General features: G+C 32.4%; 3 protein-coding genes across 3 annotated transcripts in view; 2 read left to right on the forward strand and 1 right to left on the reverse strand.

The window, feature by feature from the left end:
• Positions 1-274: 274 nt before the first annotated feature.
• The window catches only part of LOC136989474 (sushi, von Willebrand factor type A, EGF and pentraxin domain-containing protein 1-like), a 111,686-nt gene continuing 88,169 nt past the window's right edge, over positions 275-23,791 (forward strand). Inside the window, exon 1 of the mRNA XM_067287629.1 lies at positions 275-817. Within this exon, the coding sequence (XP_067143730.1) occupies positions 305-817 (513 nt within the window). The 5' untranslated portion in view covers positions 275-304. The remainder of the gene's footprint in view (positions 818-23,791) is intronic.
• Positions 7,643-9,583, forward strand: LOC136989491 (uncharacterized). The gene is made up of 3 exons (XM_067287667.1): positions 7,643-7,728; positions 7,804-7,876; positions 9,007-9,583. Exon 3 carries the CDS (start codon positions 9,016-9,018, stop codon positions 9,496-9,498), a length of 483 nt encoding a protein of 160 aa, XP_067143768.1. The 5' UTR covers positions 7,643-7,728; positions 7,804-7,876; positions 9,007-9,015; the 3' UTR covers positions 9,499-9,583.
• On the reverse strand, positions 8,077-10,054 carry LOC136989513 (putative nuclease HARBI1). Its single transcript, XM_067287698.1, has 2 exons — positions 9,596-10,054; positions 8,077-8,886 (listed from the first exon to the last, which is right to left on the reverse strand). The coding sequence occupies exons 1-2, from the start codon at positions 10,034-10,036 to the stop codon at positions 8,077-8,079; spliced, it is 1,251 nt and encodes a 416-aa protein (XP_067143799.1). The 5' UTR covers positions 10,037-10,054.

Raw genomic sequence — 23,791 nt, forward strand, 5'->3', positions numbered from 1 at the left:
ATTGGCAAGTGGAATGATATCAACATTCATTCATTTGCTGGTTCTCTTTGATGTAAATACTGTAATAAAATAGAAAAAGAATAAAAGAAAGTGAAATACTATCAGATATTGGACATAAGACACTTTAACCCACTCGCCTAATGATTGATAGTCCTAATTACGTAGAGTTTAATAACGCATTACAGTAGGTTAGTTGTTGCGCATAACACAACACTTGAAAACCAAAGCAAACATTGGATAACTCAAGGTTGGAGGCCCAATAGTTGGTTTCACTCGACTCTCTACTCCACATTCTGCTGCCGATATGGCTAGGGTGCAGACGTTCATCCCCGTACTCATCGCATTGATGAGTACACTCGTCACTACCGAATTTCATAACGAAACAGAAAGGGAATATGAGATATTCTTCAATCGCGGATTTAAACAGTCTCGTGTGAAATCCCCACCGGGAGATAAATCTAAAGTGGACGTTTTAGGTAGCGTGTTGAAGAGGCACGTGGCATCACTACGAAAAACCACTAACAAACAAGTGGAGTTGGTGTTTCTGGTGGACAGTTCCGCATCGGTGGGGGCCGAAAACTTTTTCAACGAGTTGAAGTTTGTAAAAAAATTGTTGGCCGATTTTACCGTGGCTTATAACCAAACTCGTGTAGCGGTCATTACTTTCAGCTCCAGAAACCGAGTGGTAAAACACTTAGACCATTTGACTCAACCATCCATAAATAACCACAAATGTGTTTTGCTGGAGAAACAGTTGCCTAAAATCTCCTATTCAGGTGGAGGTACTTATACTTTAGGTGCTATGCTTCAGGCTCAGGTAAGTGGATTTAATTGGAGTAGAATAATTGTTTTGTGTTGCTTAATTTAACGAAACATTTTGAGATTCTAAATTCGAATGTCGAATGATAAAAAAAAAAATATACATATATATCTGGATTAAAGAAAATATATAATTTAAATGAGGTTAAATTGTTCATTTTTAAATTTAAGGTATATTAAAAACAATCGTTATCATATCAGTTAAAAGTTATCATATTACATAATCTAAATTATTCAGTTAAATAGCCATTTTAAAAATATTTTTAAAGAAAATTTATCACATTAAAATTATTTATGTCTAATTTTTAAAGAATTTATTGAGGAAATCTTTTGAAAATTTATTAACTTTTGAGCTATGTTAATAATTTAAATGTCATGGAATCCATATCTTTTATCATTAGTTTTCAGAACTTAATTATTGAATAAATTTTGCAACTATACTTAATCGTGTAATAATTTTTATATAATTTTAAAATCGATAGATTCTATAGTTTAATTTATTTGCGATTGAATCTAGAGATTCCCGTTAGGAAATGCTTGTTTAAATAGATATAAGAAAACGATATTAGTTTAAAATAGTCGAGAGGAAATTAAATAAATTTAAATATGTAAATTATATTTAAATTTTTCTCTTTCCGTGATGGATAAAATGACAAGAAAATATTTTATTAATATTCTGCTCAGACTCAGCTTCTTAATGAATACAGTAGAAACATACAATACACCTTATCGCTGAGAACAAACAATTTATTACCTAAAACTAACGTTTTCGGCCCAATTTATGGGCTATCTTCAGGTTACAGCTGTTCGATTCCGATACAAAATCGAACACATTCAAAATTAAACCAAAATAGAACATACGTTTAAATTAAACCAATAGAACAAGCATAGTACAAAATAATAAATAACAAAAATTAAAATAACACGAAAAATGAAAATGAAATTAAAATACAAATAAAATACTGTGACTGGCCGTCAATCTTAAGGAACCATTCGTTTTGCATTAACCCAGAAGCCTACTGAGTGACGGCAGACTCATTATCACGTGTGTTACGTCTTACTATGTATTTCCAGGATGACGGTAACACCGTCGCATCCTTATAATTTAAACATCTGCCAGCCAAACTCGCTCTGTAGATTTCACATTTCTCAGTTATGGACGACAGCGTTGGCGAGTGTACTTTTACAAGAATTTTGGCATTTTCCCATTCTACCACTGAACCATCTGCTTGCGCCATTTTGGATAACGCTGTTGTGCACCTGTTTTTTGTGACATCGTACCGATGCTCCTTTATCCTCACTCCAAGGTTTCTATTAGTGACACCTACGTAGTCCCTATCGATTCCCAACTGGTCATTTTTGTAGGGAATTGCATATACTCCCGCCTGTTCTTTAACACCAATTCTTTCTTTGTCATTTCTAATCAACCTATACACTGTGGGGGCCCTTTTGCATATTAAACTGGCGTTTTTGTGCCTCGCTATTTGCTTCATAATCGGGAAGAGACATTTATTATATGTAAACTTTGTGAAGTTACCCCCAGACTCCGGTTTCTTCTTAGAACTGCTCCTAGGCTTTATGTACGCCGCTATTAAACGTTCTATAGTTCTTGTTCCAAACCCTAACTCCTTTGCTATCTTTTTGATTCTACCCAGCTCATTCATCTCGTGTCCATTATATTTGAAGGATAGGATAGGAAGGATACAAAAGATAGCAAAGGAGTTAGGGTTTGGAACAAGAACTATAGAACGTTTCTATATTACAAATGAAAATTATTAAATTTAAAAATTTGATTCAGCCTATCATTATACGGCATCTCATTTTACGTCACACGTACAGTACATGACACGTCATAGTCAATAAGCAATAATGTGTTAATATATCCCATATTATAAAAAAATATAGCTTTATTTAAAAAGTGCAGCTACGATATTCTTCATAAATTATGTTATGTATCAAAAACAATTTAATTTAATCAAAAAATTTATTTTACGTCGTGCACGAAATAAAATAACTTCTAGGATTGTTTTTAATATTGTTTATATTAAACATAATTAAATACATATTGAAGTATTGATAAATGGATATTAATTGCTTATCATTACTTTAATCTCTACGAACTTTATTGTGACTGATTCTAATGATTGATTCTAGCAAATGCATGTTTAAATTGTCATAAAAATGATATTGATTACAATTATTAGTCTAAAGAGAATTAAAGAAATTTCTTAAATATGTAAATTATATTTTCCTCTCTCTCACCCTGTAACAAACAGACGGGCAAAAAATATTTTATTGAGGGACGTATTCTTCAATGAAACTTACTGTGATGTTAATTTTGAGAAATTATTTAGAAATGAAGTTTTCATTTCTATATAATTTTTCGTCCATTCAATTTTAGTACATTTATTTTAACAGAAAACATAAAGTGACGTGCAAAAATATTTTTACCAAACAGTAAAGTTTCCTACAGATTGAAGTAATGATAAGTAATTAATATCCATTTATCAATACTTCATTATTATCATTTATTCATTAATAATCAATTATTATCCATTTGCAGCATCAATCATTAGATTCAGTCACAAATACATTAAACCTAATTGCGACTGAATCTATCGATTTTATAACTGTATAAAGTATACATAATTGCAAATTTTATTTAATAATTAAAATCCAGAAAAATATAATAAAAAATAAGAATTCCTTAACATCTAACCTATTAGCATTATTTAAAAGTTAATAAATTTTCAAGAGCTTTCCTCAATTAATTCTGTTAAAGTTTGGTATAATCAATAATTTTAATATGATGAATTTTCCTCAAGAACGTTTTAAGAATGGATATTTACTTGATTTCTACAACAAAAAAATGTAAGTAAAATCTAGTTTATGGAATAACTATTTTATTCATATTTTGCCTACAACATATTTCCATCTTGATGATGAAATGATTAATATTATATATTTTAAGTAATGTATAATAAATTCACTATTGCTTAATATAAATATGTCTAGAAAAAAAAGAAAAAATGTTTTAAAACTTGGAAAAGCCAAAGTTTCCTTCCCTGGTTCAAAATAAATATATCTGCGCTGTTTCTTTTTAGAGTAATCAACATGTGGCAAGTGGAGCGATTTATTTATACTTTTTGTAGCATGTCTTCAAATGGTTTGCAGCGATTAAATTTAAGGAGGGGAAAAAAATACATAAAATATAGCAGATACAGCGTTACGTTGACTTTATTCGCTTTTTTTAAAAAGATATTTTATTATTCTATATATTTTTAAGATTGGATGAATTTTGATATATAAGTTTACATCTAATTTTCTTTTTAATATCTAAAGTTTACTAACATAATAAATTATGTACATGTTTAAAGAAAAGGCTACCTCGAAAATATTCTACACTAAATTTTTCGCATGTTTATATTTTCGTTCTGTAATATATAAAGAATACTAAATTTATCGCGAGGATATTTATCTTTAACACAAAAATGGAAATATATACAGTGAAACTTCGATTTAGCGCTATCATTTGTTCGTCTCGAAACTGACATTAAACCGAATTTGGCGTTTAACTGAAGAATCTTAAACAGTAGGCCTAAGAATTGTATAATTGTATTAATGACATTTACGCACAAGTTTGAGAGTTTGAAAGTTATGTGATTTAATGATAATGTCATTAGCAATGCAAAATCGTTCATGAAGAGTTCTCCATTTAGTATTGATGAGAAAGATTCGTTCACAAGTTTGGTTTAGCGCTTTACGTGGGTAGAGTACTTAGGAAGACACTATATCGAGATTCAACTGTATACATGTGTTTTAAGCCAATTCTTTGAAATTTTTATGGAAAATCATAATTTAAATGTCAAATATCTACCATGTTGGCACGAAATGTAAGTTACATAGTGCTGATAACAGTTTCTTTCACGAATTCAGAACTTCGTAATAAAGTAAATCCTCGATTTAACAGATAATAATTTTCTTCTTCCTAAAGGAAATAATATATGTATATATTTCAAATACATTCGATTTAACGGACTTTCGACAATAGCAGACATCGCTTTCCCAATTAGTCGTCAAATCGAGAGTTTAGGCTACTGTATTATAATTATTATGAGTCCTAAAAGAGAATATTTAATTAATTATACAATTTTTTCTTTTGAATTTTAAAAATAAAAAAAAAATTAATCAGTTGGCGCAAAGAAATGAAGCTTCAGATCTTCGTTCTAATCCTTTTCTAGACCAAGTGAAAATGGAAAATTTTATGTATCTGACTGAGAAAATATTCTACTAATTAATAAACCATTGTTGGGAATAAATCATTTGAATAATTTCTGTATTTTCATTAATTCTTTAATTGTTAATTTGCATTTTAAAGTATTACGACATTTAATTTAATAATATAGACGCGAGGTTAATCGATAAAACAAAATTAAATTTAAATAACTGAATCCAGACTTTCAGAAATGTATAAAATATAGTAATACAGTAGAGCATTGATTATCCGACCCTCGATTAACCGACTTATCGGTTAACCGACCGCGTTCTAGTCGGCAAATTCAAATGTCCGCTAGTGATGTGGCGCTACAATATTTGGTTGTCTTATCTACTTTAATATTCTTTTTGTTAAATTTTTGCATGTTTTAACTGGCAGCACTGGCTCGACCATGAAAAGGAGGCTAGTATTTAAACCAGGCCTATACACTATACTAATAATGTATTTTTTCATACTTTTCGGTTATCCGACTTTTCAGTTATCCGACCAACCCCAGTTCCCAATTAAGTCGGATAATCGATGCTCTACTGTATTCATAAAAATACCTAAAACTTGTAGCTTTTAAAGACAGATTTGGAATCGCCTAAGCGTAAATTTTAAATTGCATTTGGCAGCCAATGTAGATTTCTTTTCGCTTATCCCCCTGGCGATTTTTTCCCCTTTCTTTCTTTCATTGTAACTTTGTTTGTCCTTAGGCACTTAAGAGAGTAGATTTTAGAAAGCCCATTATGGGTTCGACCGGTCCCACAATGGGACAGCCGGTGGTATGAGGGACGAGGCACACCCAGGAATTTTTGACCCCTCCGGATTCGATCCCGGAGAGGTAAGCTGCCACTTTAACCGCTAGGCCAGTGTTTTTCAACAGGGGTGCCGCGGCACCTTAGGGTGCCACGGCGCCACGATTGGGGTGTCGCAAAGTTTAGGACCTTTAGGCATTTTCATGGAAATTTACTTAAGTGTAGTTCAAGATAACTCATTGTCAGTATTTCGACAAAATTCAATGGACTTAAATTTTGATTTTAAACACGTAGAAACACTATTTTTGCATCAAAATGCTACTTCAAACTGTCAATTTTTAAAATTTTTTTCCAGGGGAGGGAGTCCCCTCCCCGGACCCCACCCCAGCGTTGTGCATAATATTCGTTTCTGTAAAAACTTCATCTGTCCCCTATTAAGCCTCCCCTTATTCAGATTCTAGACCCGCCGCCGGTCAAGGGTCCCACGATTTTTTATTTTTCAATCAGGGGTGCCACTCAATGAAAAAGGTTGAAAAACACTGCGCTAAGCGATCAGACCGTCACTCCCTGGAGATGGGAGAAGCACTTCTAGGGGAACGTGTATCCCAGGTTGGAAAATTCAACTTTTAGATATATCAACAAATATTTTAAAATTGCTTTGAAAAATTTGTTGTATAAATATGTTGTGATAATTGTCTTAATAAAACAATATTTTTATGTTTATATGATTTAGAATATATTTGTAAAAGAAACAATTTTTTAGTATATATATATATATATAATATAACAAGGAATACTTTTAGTGTCTCAAAATCCTCTACCAAGTTTAATAATTAATATGTTTCTTTATAACAATTTTTATAAGGCTTCCATTGTAAGGCAAAACCAGCCATTCACATTCAATGTTTTTTCTTTTTTAATTTTGTTTCTTTGTTTGTACTTGTAATTGTTGTTTTTAAAATTAACGCGATGCGAGCGTTCACGGACCCTCCCCACCTTCCTTTCTTTCATCCTTACTTCCCTATCCTCCTTTCTTCACCACTTCATCCTACACTTTATCTCTTCCCCCTCCCTTCCGTTTCCTTAGTTAGGACTAAGTCAGCCGTTAAACGAAAGACAGCCCTCTAATTCCTTTATTAAAAGTAAAGTATATCATAACTGTGCAGGCCTGGCCTTGAGGAAATTCAGAATTTCCTGTCACCCACATACGAGGAGGATAATCTCTCAGTTAAATTGTTTTATTGCCCTGTAAACAAAAGCTTTCTCCCCGATTTTAAAAGTCGGTGTTGTCATTTTATTGCATTTAGAAGTGTTCGATTCGTGGAAACAGTGCACGTGTTCAAATCAAACTGCCACTTTGTATTCTTTCAATTTGTCGTTCGACATCCGTTTGGTTTCTCCTGTCTGTGCAGGCCTGACCTTGAGGAATTCCTGAATGTGTGTGGGGGAAAACTGTACAGTTTCGGCGGCCTGTACAGTCCACCGAAGTAGAAACGAAAAACCATTTGATTTTCCTGCACAGTTTTGGACTGCGCAGGCCGACCGGAACGTGTGTGGAGTCGTGTCGTTCAGTTGTGAGGCCGCTGAGTAGTGAGAACAATGTCCCGTGAATTTTTGGAGGAATTTTTAAAAATTTACGAGAGCGAACCATGCCTTTGGCATGTAAAAAATAAAGAGTACCACGATAGAAGCAAGAAAGAAGCTGCTTATTTACGTTTAATTGAAAAACTAAAAGAAATAGAGCCAAACGCTAATAAAGAAAGCGTTGTAAAAAAAATAAACAACATCAGAAGCGCATACAGAAAAGAAATTAAAAAAAATTAAAGCGTCAATTAAATCAGGAGCAGGAACTGAAGATATATACAAACCAAAGTTGTGGTACTTCGAATTATTAAGGTAAGCTTAAATTTTTAACAATAAAATACGACGAAAAATTAAGCAATTTATTTAGTTGTTTGTATTTTAAATTAGGTTTTTAGATGACCAAGATACGCCTCGAAGCAGTCGCTCCAACATAGATAGTGACGATGATATCGACATTGGGGTATTGTAAAATTTGTTTTTTTAATATAATACTTATATTTGTGTCTTTTGTGTCATAAGAAAAAAATTGAAATATAAATATTGTTAAATAAATTAATATGTCATTGTTCATTTAAGTATATATGCTGAGTTAAAAGTACAAAATTTTTATTATTTTAATGGCAATACAATATTTGGTTACAATTACAACGTTGATAATGTTTAAATGAAGTTCAATTGCCACGGAATTTGGCCTTCATTTACAAAGTAATCCATAAAGTCTTCTCTCACTTTTTTTGCTAAAAAACTTGTGTTTCCTGGATTTTTTCGAGCCAGTTGCGTCATTTTTGAGTCGTCTGTGTTATAACCTAAAATAGTAGTTCCGACATCAGTATTTTCGTGATCAAAACATTCTGGAGGAGAATAAAAACTTGGCACCGATTTCATTAAAAAGTTGTGCAAAACACAAGTAGCCATCACAATTGATTCGATTTTACGAGGTTGTAAATTAATTGCCGTATGAAATATTCGAAACCTCGATGCCAAGATACCAAACGCATTCTCGACAATGCGTCTTGCTCGTGATACGCGATAATTATATATTTTTCTATCTTTGGAAATTAGATTTCCTTGTCTAAACGGTTTCATCATATCTACCCTCAAAGGAAAGGCATCGTCAACTACAAATACGTAGGGCATACTTCTACTACTGTTTCTGACTTTACTTTCAACAGGAATATTTAACTTATTGTTTTCAAGTTTTTCAAAAAGCTTGGTGTTTTTTAGAACACCTCCGTCTGAAACTCTACCATTGGTACCAAAATCACACATGATGAATTGATATTTCGCATCCACAATAGCCAATAAAACCATGCTGTGTCTTCCTTTGTAATTATAAAATTCTGATCCACTTCCACTTGGAGGAATAATGTTGATATGCTTTCCATCCATTGCTCCAAGGCAATGCGGGAAATTCCATTTTTCTTCAAAAAGTTTCGCTATATCCATCCATTCTCTTTCTGTTCGTGGAAACTAAAAAGCAAAAAAATATAAATAAATAAATAAATATCTGACTGTTTTTAATTTTGTGTGACGAACCGTGTTAAAAGATAATCAATTTCCTTTACTACATTAATAAAATTGTTATTTTAGGATAACGCTATGGATAATACAACGGAGGAGAATCATAGCAGCGACGATATTATTACTCCATCAATAATCGCAACACAGGATTTAATAGAACTTTCGGATAGTACACCAGTACAGACGCGACGCAGCCGTCCCCCTAAACGAAGTCGAGTAGACCAAGAATCGTTGACGAACGAAGTTTTATTAACCGTGAAAGATCATTTTAACAAACCACACGTTCAAGATGATCGTTTCGATATTTTCGGCAAGAATGTTGCAATCAAATTGCGTGAACTCCCAAAGCAACAAATGCTGATTGCCGAAAAGTTAATAAACGAAACTTTATTTCAAGCGGAGTTGGGAACTTTAAGTTTATCGCATAAATTGGTGTATGAACAGCAACACTTGCCACATCAATTTTTTCGTTATCATCCACCAATTTCTACCGGTTTCGGTATTACTAGTCGTCCCCCTTCCAGCACTTCCGTCCAAATTCATCATGATAACCTTAATTAATAATTAATATATGTAATTTGTATATGTTAATGTGTAATTTGGCATTTTTGTACGTTATGATAATAAATATCTATTAAAAAGAAAAGTTTGTTCTTACCTTTAAATAATCTTTATGAAGGACTTTGTAAATAGCTTCACATGTTTCAGGTATGATGTAGCCAAGAGCTTGAGGTGATATTACTGTTGAAAATTTGAGATCTTCAAAACTTCTGCCAGTTGCCAAATATCTTAAGGTCGCCGTGAGCCTCTCGTGTGGTGAAATTGCTGCTCGCATTACAGTATCTTGTTTTTTTATAATTGGTGTAACCAATGATAATAGATTTAAATACGTTTCTTCGTCCATTCTTAAATAGTTGTGCCAATCTTTAGGTACTAACTTCAATTCTGAGATCAGGTTCACATGAGAATACGATCCTCTTTTTTTAAGCCACTCTTTACACCATAGACTCCTACGCACATGTTTTTTCTTGCGAGTTTTAATAGAATTCGTTGCCAATAAGCACCCAAGAATAGCCAGTACGTCGTCATCAGATGCCATGGCCGACTGACGAACTGAGAGATTAAATTGTACTTGCGATAATGTAAAAAAGATTTATACAGGAGAAACCAAACGGATGTCGAACGACAAATTGAAAGAATACAAAGTGGCAGTTTGATTTGAACACGTGCACTGTTTCCACGAATCGAACACTTCTAAATGCAATAAAATGACAACACCGACTTTTAAAATCGGGGAGAAAGCTTTTGTTTACAGGGCAATAAAACAATTTAACTGAGAGATTATCCTCCTCGTATGTGGGTGACAGGAAATTCTGAATTTCCTCAAGGCCAGGCCTGCACAGTTATTCCTCAAAGGATTTCCTGAACGTGTGTGGCGGCCTTAAGTCAGCCGTTAAACGAAAGACAGCCCTCTAATTCCTTTATTAAAAGTAAAGTATATCATAATGTAAATGAAATGTAACAAATATTGATGATTGACAAGTGAAAGCTTTCCCTCATTATAATACTTTATACGGCAGCTGTAGCGGTAAATTCCTTCTTAACTGATTTACAACCAGGTGTGTTTAACGGAATCTAATTGTAAGTAGGGATCTGAACAGTGGCGGATTAAGACCTTCCATGATCTTAGACACATATGATTGGGGACCTTTCTACATAATTTTATATCATAAGTTAATAACGTCTAATTGTAGCTATGAAATTATAAATTATGATACACAATTGCAACAGTAAAATTGCTTTTTCCAATTTCGGGCTCCGAGACCCGATTAACTGTTCCGAACATTAATAATTACCTTAGTTAAAAAAAAACCGAATTTTTTTAGAATTAAAATTGATTTTAAAATACCGTAGTTATAAAAGATTTAAAACTAAAATTAATTATAAGTATTTAGAATTTTTATATATTACATATGTATATTGAAAACAATGGATGAATTTATGCAAAATGGTATTTGTAGATATTCAGATCTTAATAAAAAGAAATTATCATTATGTGTAAAAATTATTATAAAGTAATATAATGAAAAATTTGGATATTTTTCCCCAGCTTTATCGCTTAATTTATTATTATTATTATTATTATTTTTCATCTTCGTTGTCATGATTTGCTCCAGAACCGTAATGAATTGCATGATTAAATAGTGCAATGTGTAAAAAGGGTGGAGTGATTCATTTAACTACCAAGTGATTGTCACAATAGAACCATAACTAAAAACTGGGCCAGTTTATTTCTGAATTTCATGCCTAGTTTAGTTTACCAAGAAAATTTGAAAACCCACCAATAATAGTTTTCACTTTATCTACTGATTATCGTTTTAAATAGGTACTTAAGTTAATTAAGTGTAAGTTTTGTAAAAGCTTGTTTTATTACACAAATCTTCTTTAGTACCTTTAAATAGTTTTTATTGTTATAATCCGATAATATTATTTTAATCTTCTTATGTAGCATAACTGTAATTTTATCTTTATTTTGATCTTTGAACAATGACAAAATAAATCCTGTTTGTCATTGGTCAAAATTGGGCGCTAGTTCCTTTAAAAGTTCGGTGAACGAAATGAAATTTAAAAGTTTGTTAGTATCTTCAAAGGTCTGATATACGTTTGGTGAGTGGAATTTGACAAAAAAAAAAAAAGATGGCTGCGCAGCACGTTACCTGGTGTAGATCGCGTATTATTAGTGTAATTATTATGACAACTTTTTTCATTTTTATGTGTGCCCTTTTGGTAGTGATGTATAAATACAAGGACTATAACTCAAAAACCGGATACAGAAACAATGTTACGAAAGCGTATAACGAATCTGAACTAGTATCAGAATTGCAGAAAACGAATTACACTTTGATCGAGAAGTTATTGAAAAGATAAAAATTTTGAATTAATATGTCAAAAAGTTGGATATTTGTAACTGTGGTGAGTTATTTTTGTCTATTTTCTCAATTATGTTTATTATCAAACTATAGACTATGACTATTAACATAGTAAACGCTAGCTAAGCTCGTTTGATCCAAATATTAAAAATTATTTTCTATTAATTTACAGATAAATTTTTATTTTTCGACGATTTTACATCTCCTTAACACTACTTTTTGAAGATTTTATTTGCACACATACAACTAACGAATTTTTACAATGATATTTACCCTATGAAAACAATTCAATACCTCAAAATAAACGGTTTTTAATGTTCCTGATACGAAGAATATATCGAATATCGCAGAATAAACAAACTTTTAATGATCCTACGATGAAAAAAAAGAATAGAATACCTCAGAATAAATTGTATATATTATTAATATTTAATTTAAATGCTGAAAAACAGTTTGTACAATATTTTTTAAAAAATAGGAATAAAAATAAATTCTATATATTTTAAATGAATTCTTATGTTTATTTCGAATTGTTAAACATTCTGAAATATTTAATAATAATAAATTACTACAAAATTATAAATAGGCATAGCAAATATTTTTCTGAATTAACAATAATTGTATTTTTCTGCTAAATTTTAACTACGTTGTTACATGTTTACGTTCTTCGCTAGAACTTGAACCACGTGGTTTGGTTCGTAATCGTAGTTTTTATTTTTAAAATACTCGTCTTTCCGTCACTTAATATCGTCTGTTTAGTATCATTAAAGAAGCTGATTAATACTCTTAATGAATGAATGAACTTAACGATTCATAACTTCATAGGAAGATCACCGGCTTCTAGAGATCCGATACATGTTAATGAGTGTCGTGGTGAAAGTAGTGCTCTAGATTTTCTTTTGAGTTAGTTGTAAGCTACTTTACATTGTAAATAACGCACCACTTGTTATTAAGCAGGAAAACAGCAATATATAATTTTAGATCTTCGCTTTCGTCTGGTTAATATTAAAATGTTTAGTTTACATTGATTAGTTAAAAATATGTTTTTATGAAAATTTGATTGTTTTGTCGTTGAGAATTCTGTTTTTATTATGATTTTTCGAATTAATACGATCGCTGTTTACGTTTATTTGTATTACTACGATGAATATGCTCATAAGTTACCAAATATCATATGAATATGATGAAAAATATAATGATGATGCTTTACGAAAATTATAGAGAAAAAATTAGTATGCGCATTTCGAAACAACAAGTCTACAGTATTCGTAAATTCGTCATGTCAACATATAGAAATTATTCTGCATACTGCCACGCAACATTTATGCTATTCTAATAAAAATTTTAAAAAATTCATATTAAAATAAAAAATTTAAATTAACTGTAAAATTTATTGAAGTTATAATATTCTTTGTAATTTCAGATCTAATGCTTTATTTGTTGTATCTAATGTTTATATCTGTTATATAAAATCTTTCAATCCGGTCTCTTCGAAAACCTGACAAATTGAAGGGTTAAGAAAATAAATGACACTCGAAAAATATCTTGCACAACCCATTTCTCTCAGTACAGCTACAATCAAATAAATTGTCATTAGTTATAATTATTAAAACGAGATGATGAGTAAAGACTTCCTGTCTTCGTTTTACTCTACAAAATAAAGATTAATGAATTGCAAATATTAATATAATATATATAAGCAGAATATTATGCTTGCTACAAAACAGTCTTGCTACAAAATTAATTAACGATTTAAAAATCGATATTTGTTCTAGATAATTTGATATTCGTTTGTTATTGTTTTAATTTACAAGATGTTGCTAAGTAAAATAAACGGGTATTTTCTTGCGTAAATTTAACGATTATAAAATTTTTTTGAAAATATTATTGATCGAAAAGATGTATATTTAAAAATAAATATAATAATAATAAAATATAACAGTTACGATGTATGTATGATTTGTAACTTTCACATTTACTCAGTCAAGCTATTTCTTTTTTCATTCGTTAGAAAATTATTTTCTCATCACCCGCTTAATGTAAAGGCCGCCACACACGTTCAGGAAATCCTTTGAGGAATAATTGTGCAGGCCTGGCCTTGAGGAAATTCAGAATTTCCTGTCGCCCACATACGAGGAGGATAATCTCTCAGTTAAATTGTTTTATTGCCCTGTAAACAAAAGCTCTCTCCCCGATTTTAAAAGTCGGTGTTGTCATTTTATTGCACTTAGAAGGGTTCGATTCGTGGAAACAGTGCACGTGTTCAAATCAAACTGCCACTTTGTATTCTTTCAATTTGTCGTTCGACATCCGTTTTGTTTCTCCTGTATAAATCTTTTTTACATTATCGCAAGTACAATTTAATCTCTCAGTTCGTCAGTCGACCATGGCATCTGATGACGACGTACTGGCTATTCTTGGGTGCTTATTGGCAACGAATTGCATTAAAACTCGCAAGAAAAAACATGTGCGTAGGAGTCTATGGTGTAAAGAGTGGCTTTAAAAAAAGAGGATCGTATTCCCATGTGATTGTTAAAAATTTAAGCTTACCTTAATAATTCGAAATACCACAACTTTGGTTTGTATATATCTTCAGTTCGTGCTCCTGATTTAATTGACGCTTTAATTTTTTTAATTTCTTTTCTGTATGCGCTTCTGATGTTGTTTATTTTTTTACAACGCTTTCTTTATTAGCGTTTGGCTCCATTTCTTTTAGTTTTTCAATTAAACGTAAATAAGCAGCTTCTTTCTTGCTTCTATCGTGGTACTCTTTATTTTTTACATGCCAAAGGCATGGTTCGCTCTCGTAAATTTTTAAAAATTCCTCCAAAAATTCACGGGACATTGTTCTCACTACTCAGCAGCCTCACAACTGAACGACACGACTCCACACACGTTCCGGTCGGCCTGCGCAGTCCAAAACTGTGCAGGCCGCCGAAGTTTCTACTCCGGTGAACTGTACAGGCCGCCGAAACTGTACAGTTTTCCCCCACACACGTTCAGGAATTCCTCAAGGTCAGGCCTGCACAGACAGGAGAAACAAAACGGATGTCGAACGACAAATTGAAAGAATACAAAGTGGCAGTTTGATTTGAACACGTGCACTGTTTCCACGAATCGAACCCTTCTTTCCACGAATCGAACCCTTCTAAGTGCAATAAAATGACAACACCGACTTAAAATCGGGGAGAGAGCTTTTGTTTACAGGGCAATAAAACAATTTAACTGAGAGATTTTCCTCCTCGTATGTGGGCGACAGGAAATTCTGAATTTCCTCAAGACCAGGCCTGCACAGTTATTCCTCAAAGGATTTCCTGAACGTGTGTGGCGGCCTTAAGAATAGAAGTGATTTCATTTTCAAATTGCTTGTTAACAAAGTTAAAACTTTCAAAATGTAACTCAATAGTTGTTGCTACTTGATTCTTGCCATTCAAATCATTTAATGTTTGCTCAGAAAGTTACCTCACAAGATAATAAACAATTCATGCTTACTTGTGTCGGTATCGGTAATGTTACTATTATGCTAACACTATACAATACAGTAGTATCATTGAAAATAATATATGTATACTTATTTGAAACTAATTGTAACCGTTGTTTTACGTACTGTGGAGCATTTCCTAGCAAAATTTATGATCTATATAAGGTAAGTGTCAAATAAGGGTATTGTATTGCATTTTAGATCTTTTTTTTTCGATTATGAAACAATTGACAATAAATTTTTTCCTAAATAGGTAATTATACATTTCTATTTAGGAAAAACAATTTAAATAGAAAAAACTCCAGCAACAACTTGCGTGAGTTTCCCGGCAAAAAATTTAAAATTGTATATGGTGCCATCTGTTATAAAAAGTTTTTTAAAAATAAAATATCATATTAATTATTATAAAATCACAAAAAGCTTAATTTCCAGAATAAAGATGAAAATTATATAAAAAAAGAAAAAATTGTAAATGCTAATAACGAGTAATCTTCGATCTCAGTCCGATCTCACTCTAGATATGACACATGGCCCACTTTCTATCTCCTCATCCCTTTGACCTCTAACAAAATTTAATAGCCTTATGCGTGAGCATCGTCTCTGGACACAGAAGTAGTGTGCCCTTGTTGAGTTCTCTGATGAGTCAGGATACAATTTGCAAACTGATTCTCGACGAGTTAACGTATGGAAAGAGCCTAGAATACTCGTGTATTCTACTGTAGAATACGTGATGTTTGAGAGTTTATCAACTCTCAAACATCACGGAAATTGACTGCTATGGTGGAGGTGGAGGTGGAGGTGATCTCTTGGTATGGAGACATCATGTTGGATGGCGCAGCTCCAGCACGTCTTCAAGGCAGAACTTTGACCGCCCAGTGCTTAGAGATGAGAATCTTTTTCGGGATGCTATCGGCCCCAATTCATTTTTACGGACGATAACGCTAGGCCTCATAGAGCTCATCTGGTTATGGATTTCCTTGAAGAGGAGGATATTCTAGCATGCAGTGATCTCCGGGCCTTAAACTTGATTGTTCATGTCCGGGATGCTCTGAGGAAGGTCATTGCACTGTCTAGGACATACCATGAGCTAAAATCTGCTTTTGTGGACGAGTGGGTTTATCGGCCCTAGGCCTTCCCCAGAACTTCGTCAACAGCATGACTGCCTATTGTGGGTGCTGTATAGCTGCCAGGGATGATCACATTCTCTATTAGCATCTTTTTTTCTGGGGGTCTGCTAGTCATGTTTCGGGTATTCTTGGCAAAATATGCATATCACATGACTAATCCCTTGTGGCATGAAGTCTGTGTACAAAATTTCGCTCCGATTCATCAAATACTTTTTCAGATATCCTGTAATTTATTTGTTGCCTCAATTTTGGGCACCAGTATATATCACGAGAACATTGCCACATAAAAATATTAATTTTAAAATAATAATAATTTAACAGAAAAGAAATGAAATTTCGAGGTTGAGAGATATGGAAAGCTTAATGAACTATTAAAGAAATTTAAGTAGGCTTACTTACTGCATAAGATATTTTTATAAATTATTAAATGAAAAATTCAGTCATTATTTATTGGATAGTGTGCTATAATTATTTTATTACATTTATTCTTGTTTAATACGCTATTAAATAAAACACATTAGAAAATGAAAAAACTTACTGCCATCTGGAGAAAATTAAAACAAAACTTATAGAACGAACATCTTGAAATGTTTCGCTCTGTAATTTACTATTTAATTATTGAATTTAAATTTGATAAATTACATCACATTCCATTCTCTTAGAAATTGTTAGTATTGTTTGTAAATAGTGTTTTATGCAGTATATGTTCACTAAGACATCATTTGTCCCTGGATAGATGTTTTTCTAGCATTTCACGAGTGTATGCATATGATGCATGCTTATTTCAGCGCTAAAATAACCGAAGGAAATCAGTTTAAGATCATTTAGTATAACATGCAAATAATTTCCAATTGTAAAGAATAAAGACAACGTTGCACAAACTGATACAGAAAAGTGAGCTTTATTTTGTCAAAGATAATTTTGTTCAAAACGACCGCCTTCGGCAGCAATACAAATATGTAGACGGTTTTGCATGGCTTTATGGATGGCAGTAGCATTCCTGATGTCACCATTTCACGAGTCTCTCGTATGCGTCTCCAGTTCTCCCAATTCATGCGGCGCTGCTAGATACTCATCATAATCTATGCTTTTAGGTGACTCCCCAGGAAAAAATCCAGGTCAAGTCTGAGTAACGGGGTGGCCATAGAACGAGACCGTGTTGTTCTATCCAGTAGTTGCTAAACCGCTTCGCGAGCCACTGACGCACGTCTGTCTGGAAATGATGTGGCACCAATGGCAAGATTGGTACCACCTCATTCCCGACAAATGGCCCAATTTCCTCATACTCAATGGCTCGATGACTTCATCTAGCCATTCGTACATGTTTAGAAAGTTCAGATATCGGTCACTAGTCATGGTGACGTCAATGAATATGGGACCAAGAAGCTGCTTACTCCAAATTCCCACACCAGACGTTTAAGGTAAAACGTACTTAAGTGTCTTCGTGTGTTGCATGCATCGTGGAGCACACTCTGCACAATGGTGCACGTTGTGATGGTAATTCACTCAATTCCGGGAAAACAACGTCTCGTCAGTCTATAAAATATGCCGAAGCAGTTGTGGTTTGTCATGCTGTAAATTTAACATCATGTTGCGCCACTCAAATCACTGAGCGGCATCCTCATCATGCTGTGTTGGTTGCAGATAGCAGCGGAATGGGTGCATGTCATAGCGAATAGCGACGTAGTATCTGGTGTATTTATGTTATTGCAGTCTACAACCTAACCTAAATTAATTTAATCTAACCAATGCTGGAACGATCTCTTTTGCCCTCGGATAGAGTCAATTTGTTCAGTGTATTTTAATTAATTCCGAACTGTGATTTTCGTTTAGGTAAACAGGAAACCGAAAATTATATAATTTTCGTTTTCCTGTTTACCTAAACGAAAATCACGGTATGCAGACCTTTAAGTTTATATTTTAAGATTTTATTTAGATAATTTTTTAAAATATATCTGAAAATAGCAACTATAGAGATAAATAATAACAGTAGGCTATTACTTATCTCTATAATAGATAATTAATAGCCTAAGAACGAATCCTTTTCGCGAGTCTGCAAATTTGTAATATAAAAATTACATAAAAACAGGCTTTAATTGATCTTTTATCTGAGATTTTTCACGTTAATTTGAGTCAAACTTTGCCTAGGCAAACTAATTTTAGTATACTTAATCTACTAAATAAACGAAAATTATATGACCTCAACATTATTAAAAATAATATGTATGTCGTAGGCAAATTGGAAAAATCATCATCTATTTGCCATTCAGCCTGATATTTCTTAGACGTTTTGCAATCAAGCCACAGAGCTTTAGGTAATTAAGAAAGTGAACTTCAGTTTGTTCAATTAGCCTGCTCGATTCTAGGCTTATTGTAATACGCCGAAGACATGGAAGGCTTATTGAAGACAAACAGCAGATAAATGTCAAAGAAAGATTATTATTGTAAAGTAGCCTTAAAATAATTAACATAACGCAACATAATAATAGCAAGGTTGAGGCCGAAGTTTTAAACGCGAAAACGTGTACGTCGGACGTTTAGCGCCGCTTTCTTGTAAGTCTAGAAGTTTGACAACGGCGTTTGGAATGTCGAGCATGATTCCACTGACTTTCCAAACGTCATTGTCAAGCTTCTAGGCTTACAGGAAAGCGGCGCTGAACGTCCGACGTACACGTTTTCGCGTTTAAAACTTCGGCCTCAACCTTGCTAATGATAGAAAAATGAATAATATAAATTAATTATGAAAAATAATGAATAATAATTTTAATTGGAAAAATAATGATTAATTACAATATATTTGTGATATGACAATGAATAATATAGAGTAACAATGTTATATTGAAAATTAATAATACTGAATTTTTATGAAAATAATATTAAATTGCTCGAAGACTTTTTGTTCAAAATTAATTGTTAAAAATGGTATAATTGGGAAAAATAAAAAATATTGATTTACAGTTTTCACTTGAGACACAAACGTTTCATTTATTTATTTTCACACGATGAACTGCTGTGACATAAACGAAAATTATATGACCCTAACATTATTAAAAATAATATGTATGTCGTAGGCAAATTGAAAAAAATCATCTTCTATTTGCCATTCAGCCATTCACCTTCTTACACGCGCGGTTGATTGTTTGACATTGCTTTTTTGATACTATACACTTACAACTGACAAATCCTTGCCCCAAACTGATTCTTTCGCTACAGCTTCTCGTAGAGATACATATTTTTCTGGGATGTCTTCAAGAGTCTGCGTCCCAGAAATCTGGAAATCACTTCTACTGAATCAAGTCTTAATTAAGCCACCCTTCGTTCCAATTTGATAAATATTATTTTTTGCATCAAGAATTTTTCCTATTACATTTTGGCAGTCTAATGGCCCTCTGTCAACCTTTGGAACGTCCAATAAAGTAAAGCCCCAACTTCAACAGGTTTTAGTTTTTTTTTTTTGTAGTAATTTCAATAATTTTTTCTGCTGCTCTTTTCTGGACTCTGTGTGATTGTTGACGTTCCTCTGCAGTTTTTCCTTGTCTTTTGCAAGTGCCACAAACAAACGTCACTAATGTCTTTTGAGGTTCCTCCAATGCTCTGAACACAATTCTTGTGAACTCTCATCGCACACGACGAACATAATATTACGTGTGATTCATTCAGATCTCATACACATACAGAACAAGTCGTTTTCTCAAAATTTCCCTGCTGATTTTCGTTTACTTCCTCAAGAGCTTCTCGTTCTAAGCTGCTTTCCTTAAGTTTCACCAAATCTTCTTCACTATGAAGAGTTTGTAAAATTTCTGGTAAAATATTCGTTGACCCTAATCCTAATTTTGGTTCCGATCCAAAGAGCCTGTAACTCGATGCTTAGAAGAGTTCTTTTTCCACTGAACGAAACGGCAGCCAGTGGAACTACCCAGTTTGTACTACCAGTATCATCCATCCATGCACGTAACATATTTTCAACATCCTGATTGCATCGCTCTACACTCCCCTGGAATTGTGAATGTCGGGGTCTTCCGTGACTATTTTACTGAGAGTCGCTCAATTACATTAGCTGTGAACTCTTTTCTGTTGTCACTCTGCAACATATAAGGCGACCAAAGTCTAAAAATATTTTCAGCAGTTCCAGTGCAACTTCCGCTGTACGTATTATTTTCAAAGGACGAAGAACACAAAAATTTGGTGCGTGATCATGATAGTTCATTAACCACTGGTAGTTTCTATAGGGAGTAGATTGAAAATCAATCAAAACAACTTGATCCCAAAGATTGAAATCCTTCGCAGTAATATGTCGTACGACGATGTTTTTGTGATGATGTCTTCGATTAGCACATTTTACATAGCGATACAAATACCTCAATAATCGGTCATGGGATGTAAAACTTTATTTTTCAGAGCAAATAACACTTTATCACGACCTCCATGACCTGTTGAGCGATGATAGTGAGGTAATATATCAAAACTAGAAATTCTTCCGTCAAGCATGACAGAATATTTTTTATGAGAAAGTAGAGATTGAGAATTGAGAAGAGCCTCAAGTAGAGATTGACGTTGTGATGCTTTTTCTGTGACCTTTGTCAAAGCCATGTTGTTCAAGTCGGACTTCACGGACTTAGAGTGGTCTCGGTAGTTCTTATTCTTTTAGATCTTATTCTTTTTGATCTTTCTAAATAACGTGCCCGTTATTTAGAAAGTATTCCTGACCGTAATTCCGTAATCCTGACGTGTGTGTGTATGAATGCAATGTACGAACGAAACATGCATACATACGAAAGTAGCTCAACCATCCCTAACCTCACTCTCGAAAAACATGACTAAAGCATTTTTAAAAAAATTAAAATTATTTCTTTAATGTTTAAAAAACGATGTCATGTTAATCAACGTATAAATATTTGCCAATGATTAATTTGAAAAACCATCTATAAAAAGTATTTTTTCATTGATGAGCATCCCCGATTTGACGGCTTCAATTTAATTGCACTCTTGTAATATAAAGTGAACATGTCTTTGGTTGTCTTACACATATATCAGATTTGTTAAATTTCTTCTCGAAACTATTCTCTAGTGCAAATGCAATAAGTTCAGAAAGATGATCAGATCACTTGTCAGCCGTCTATGACAAATATTGATTACCACATGTTGCGATTTCAAGATGTTATTGAGTTGGCCTTCTACAGACATCGTTTGTTTCTCGAAATATTTATTCATCTGGTGCATCCATCCGCTTGACATATCCCAACAACATTCATCTGATAACATGCCACCGTAAAGAATGAGTCAGATATCTTCGGGGTATTTTGAGAAGAAAACATTTTAAAAAAAAGCAAAATATCAAATAACAAATGAAAAACGAACTGATTTGTTAACATTATTTATATAATCGTAGACAACATGCATAATAGTGTATCTATTAGCTGTACACACTCGTTTTTTGTAAATTTCCGAATTCAACACTATTTTATCGTCTAAATGTTTAATGTTTTATTTTATTTGTTTTAAAGTATAAAGAAAAATCATTTATAATTTCTGTACATTGATAATAAATGGATACTGACTCAAACATTCAAAATTTCAAAATAAGAATAACTAAAGAAGTAATTTTACTTGTTTATTAAAGAAACAAACAAACAAATTTATTATATTTTGTATTATTGTTAATATTACGGCATAAAGGAAATAGAAAACAAAAGTGCTGTTAAAATTCCTAAGGTAATTTTCATGCCCATTTAATTTGCTTATAATACTGAATATTTAAACATTGACTCTTAATACAGATTAAGCTAGTTTATTTTACTTTATTTCTTAATTTAGAGAAACTAACATACAATGTATAGGCTACATTAATGCTAAGCAGAAATGAATTTTTTCAATATTTCGTTTAATGCTCACATTTTTTATGTACTGTAGTTTATTACAATTTATATTTTTCTAAAATTATGTTTTAATTTAAAATTTCACTATCGTCTAGACTGGTTAACTAGCTTTTTACTGGTTTTTATTAATATTACGTTTTAATTGTAAAAAAAAAAAAACATAATATAATACATGCTTTTAAAACCGTTTTCTACAATGAAAGCAGAAAAATTGCTGTACCTCTGCTTATTTGTAATTTAAAATTATAATATTATGTTCAGACAATAAAAATTTTGAACATTTTTACACACTTTCGTCATTAGCATTCTACAGTTAAATAGAAAGAGCGTATACGGTAGAAACTTTAATTATCTATTATCTATATATATATAAAATTACATATCCTGACTCACTGACTGACTGATTCATCATCGCTCAGAGCAAACCGCTGAACCTAGAGGTGAAATTTGGTACACAGTTAGGGTGCGTCATGAAAATGCACATTAAGAAGGGATTTTTCGAAATTCCCCCGCGGGGGAGAGGGAGAGAATTAAGGCTTAACCTGAGGAACGGCTTCTACTGTACTATTTTAGATGCGATTATTTGTTTTTGATAGTAATAACTTAATTTCCAAATGTACAATATTTACCAAATCATCCAAATCGTTTGCCCGAGCAACACCAGGCTCATTTGCTAGTTGCATATAAAAATAAATTGATATCCATTGCACTATGTTTGCTAAATAACTAGTAATTTATTTTTAAGTTTAATATTACAGTATTTGTAAGTAATAAATAAATTTTTCTTTAAGTTTTAATTAGTTTTGTCTATTATTTTTAATATTATCGTGTTAAACAATACGTATAAAGATATTATTGCTGTATATATTTAATATATATCACTACGTATAATTTTTATGTTCAGGACCATTTGTTACGAGATTTTATTTTAAAATATTTATGATATTAATTATTATAAAAGACAAAAAAAAAAAAAAAAAAAACAACCGTATTTTGGGGTAGGAATGAATTTTTAAAAATTATAAATGACAATAACAAATAAATTTTCATTAAGTTGAATCCCACTCAAAATACGATCCTCTAACCTGCCCCTTGACTTATACTCTCCAAAATATGATAGCATCACAATGCCCCACATGGAGTATTCTTACCAAATTTCAAAATTTTTGGACTATGGGCCTGAAATAGAAAGCAAAATACAGGCCATTACACATGTACAGAATTTTGTTTCCCTTTTTTTTTTTTTTTTTTTTTTTGTTTTGGGAATCAGGAGACCTTAAAACGTCGAGAAATAAAAAATAAAAAATAAAAAAATCTGCCGGGTCAAAATTTGACCGATAATAATACTTTCCTTCTGTTACTTTAACAGCTGAGAAAATATTATAGTACCACCCCAAGTAATGTGAACCAATGATAAGTCGGATAAAACGCGGCCATTTT

The sequence above is a fragment of the Centruroides vittatus genome, unplaced genomic scaffold (genome assembly GCF_030686945.1).
Source record: "Centruroides vittatus isolate TY-2023 unplaced genomic scaffold, ASM3068694v2 scaffold_576, whole genome shotgun sequence".
Taxonomy (NCBI): Eukaryota; Metazoa; Arthropoda; class Arachnida; order Scorpiones; family Buthidae; genus Centruroides; species Centruroides vittatus.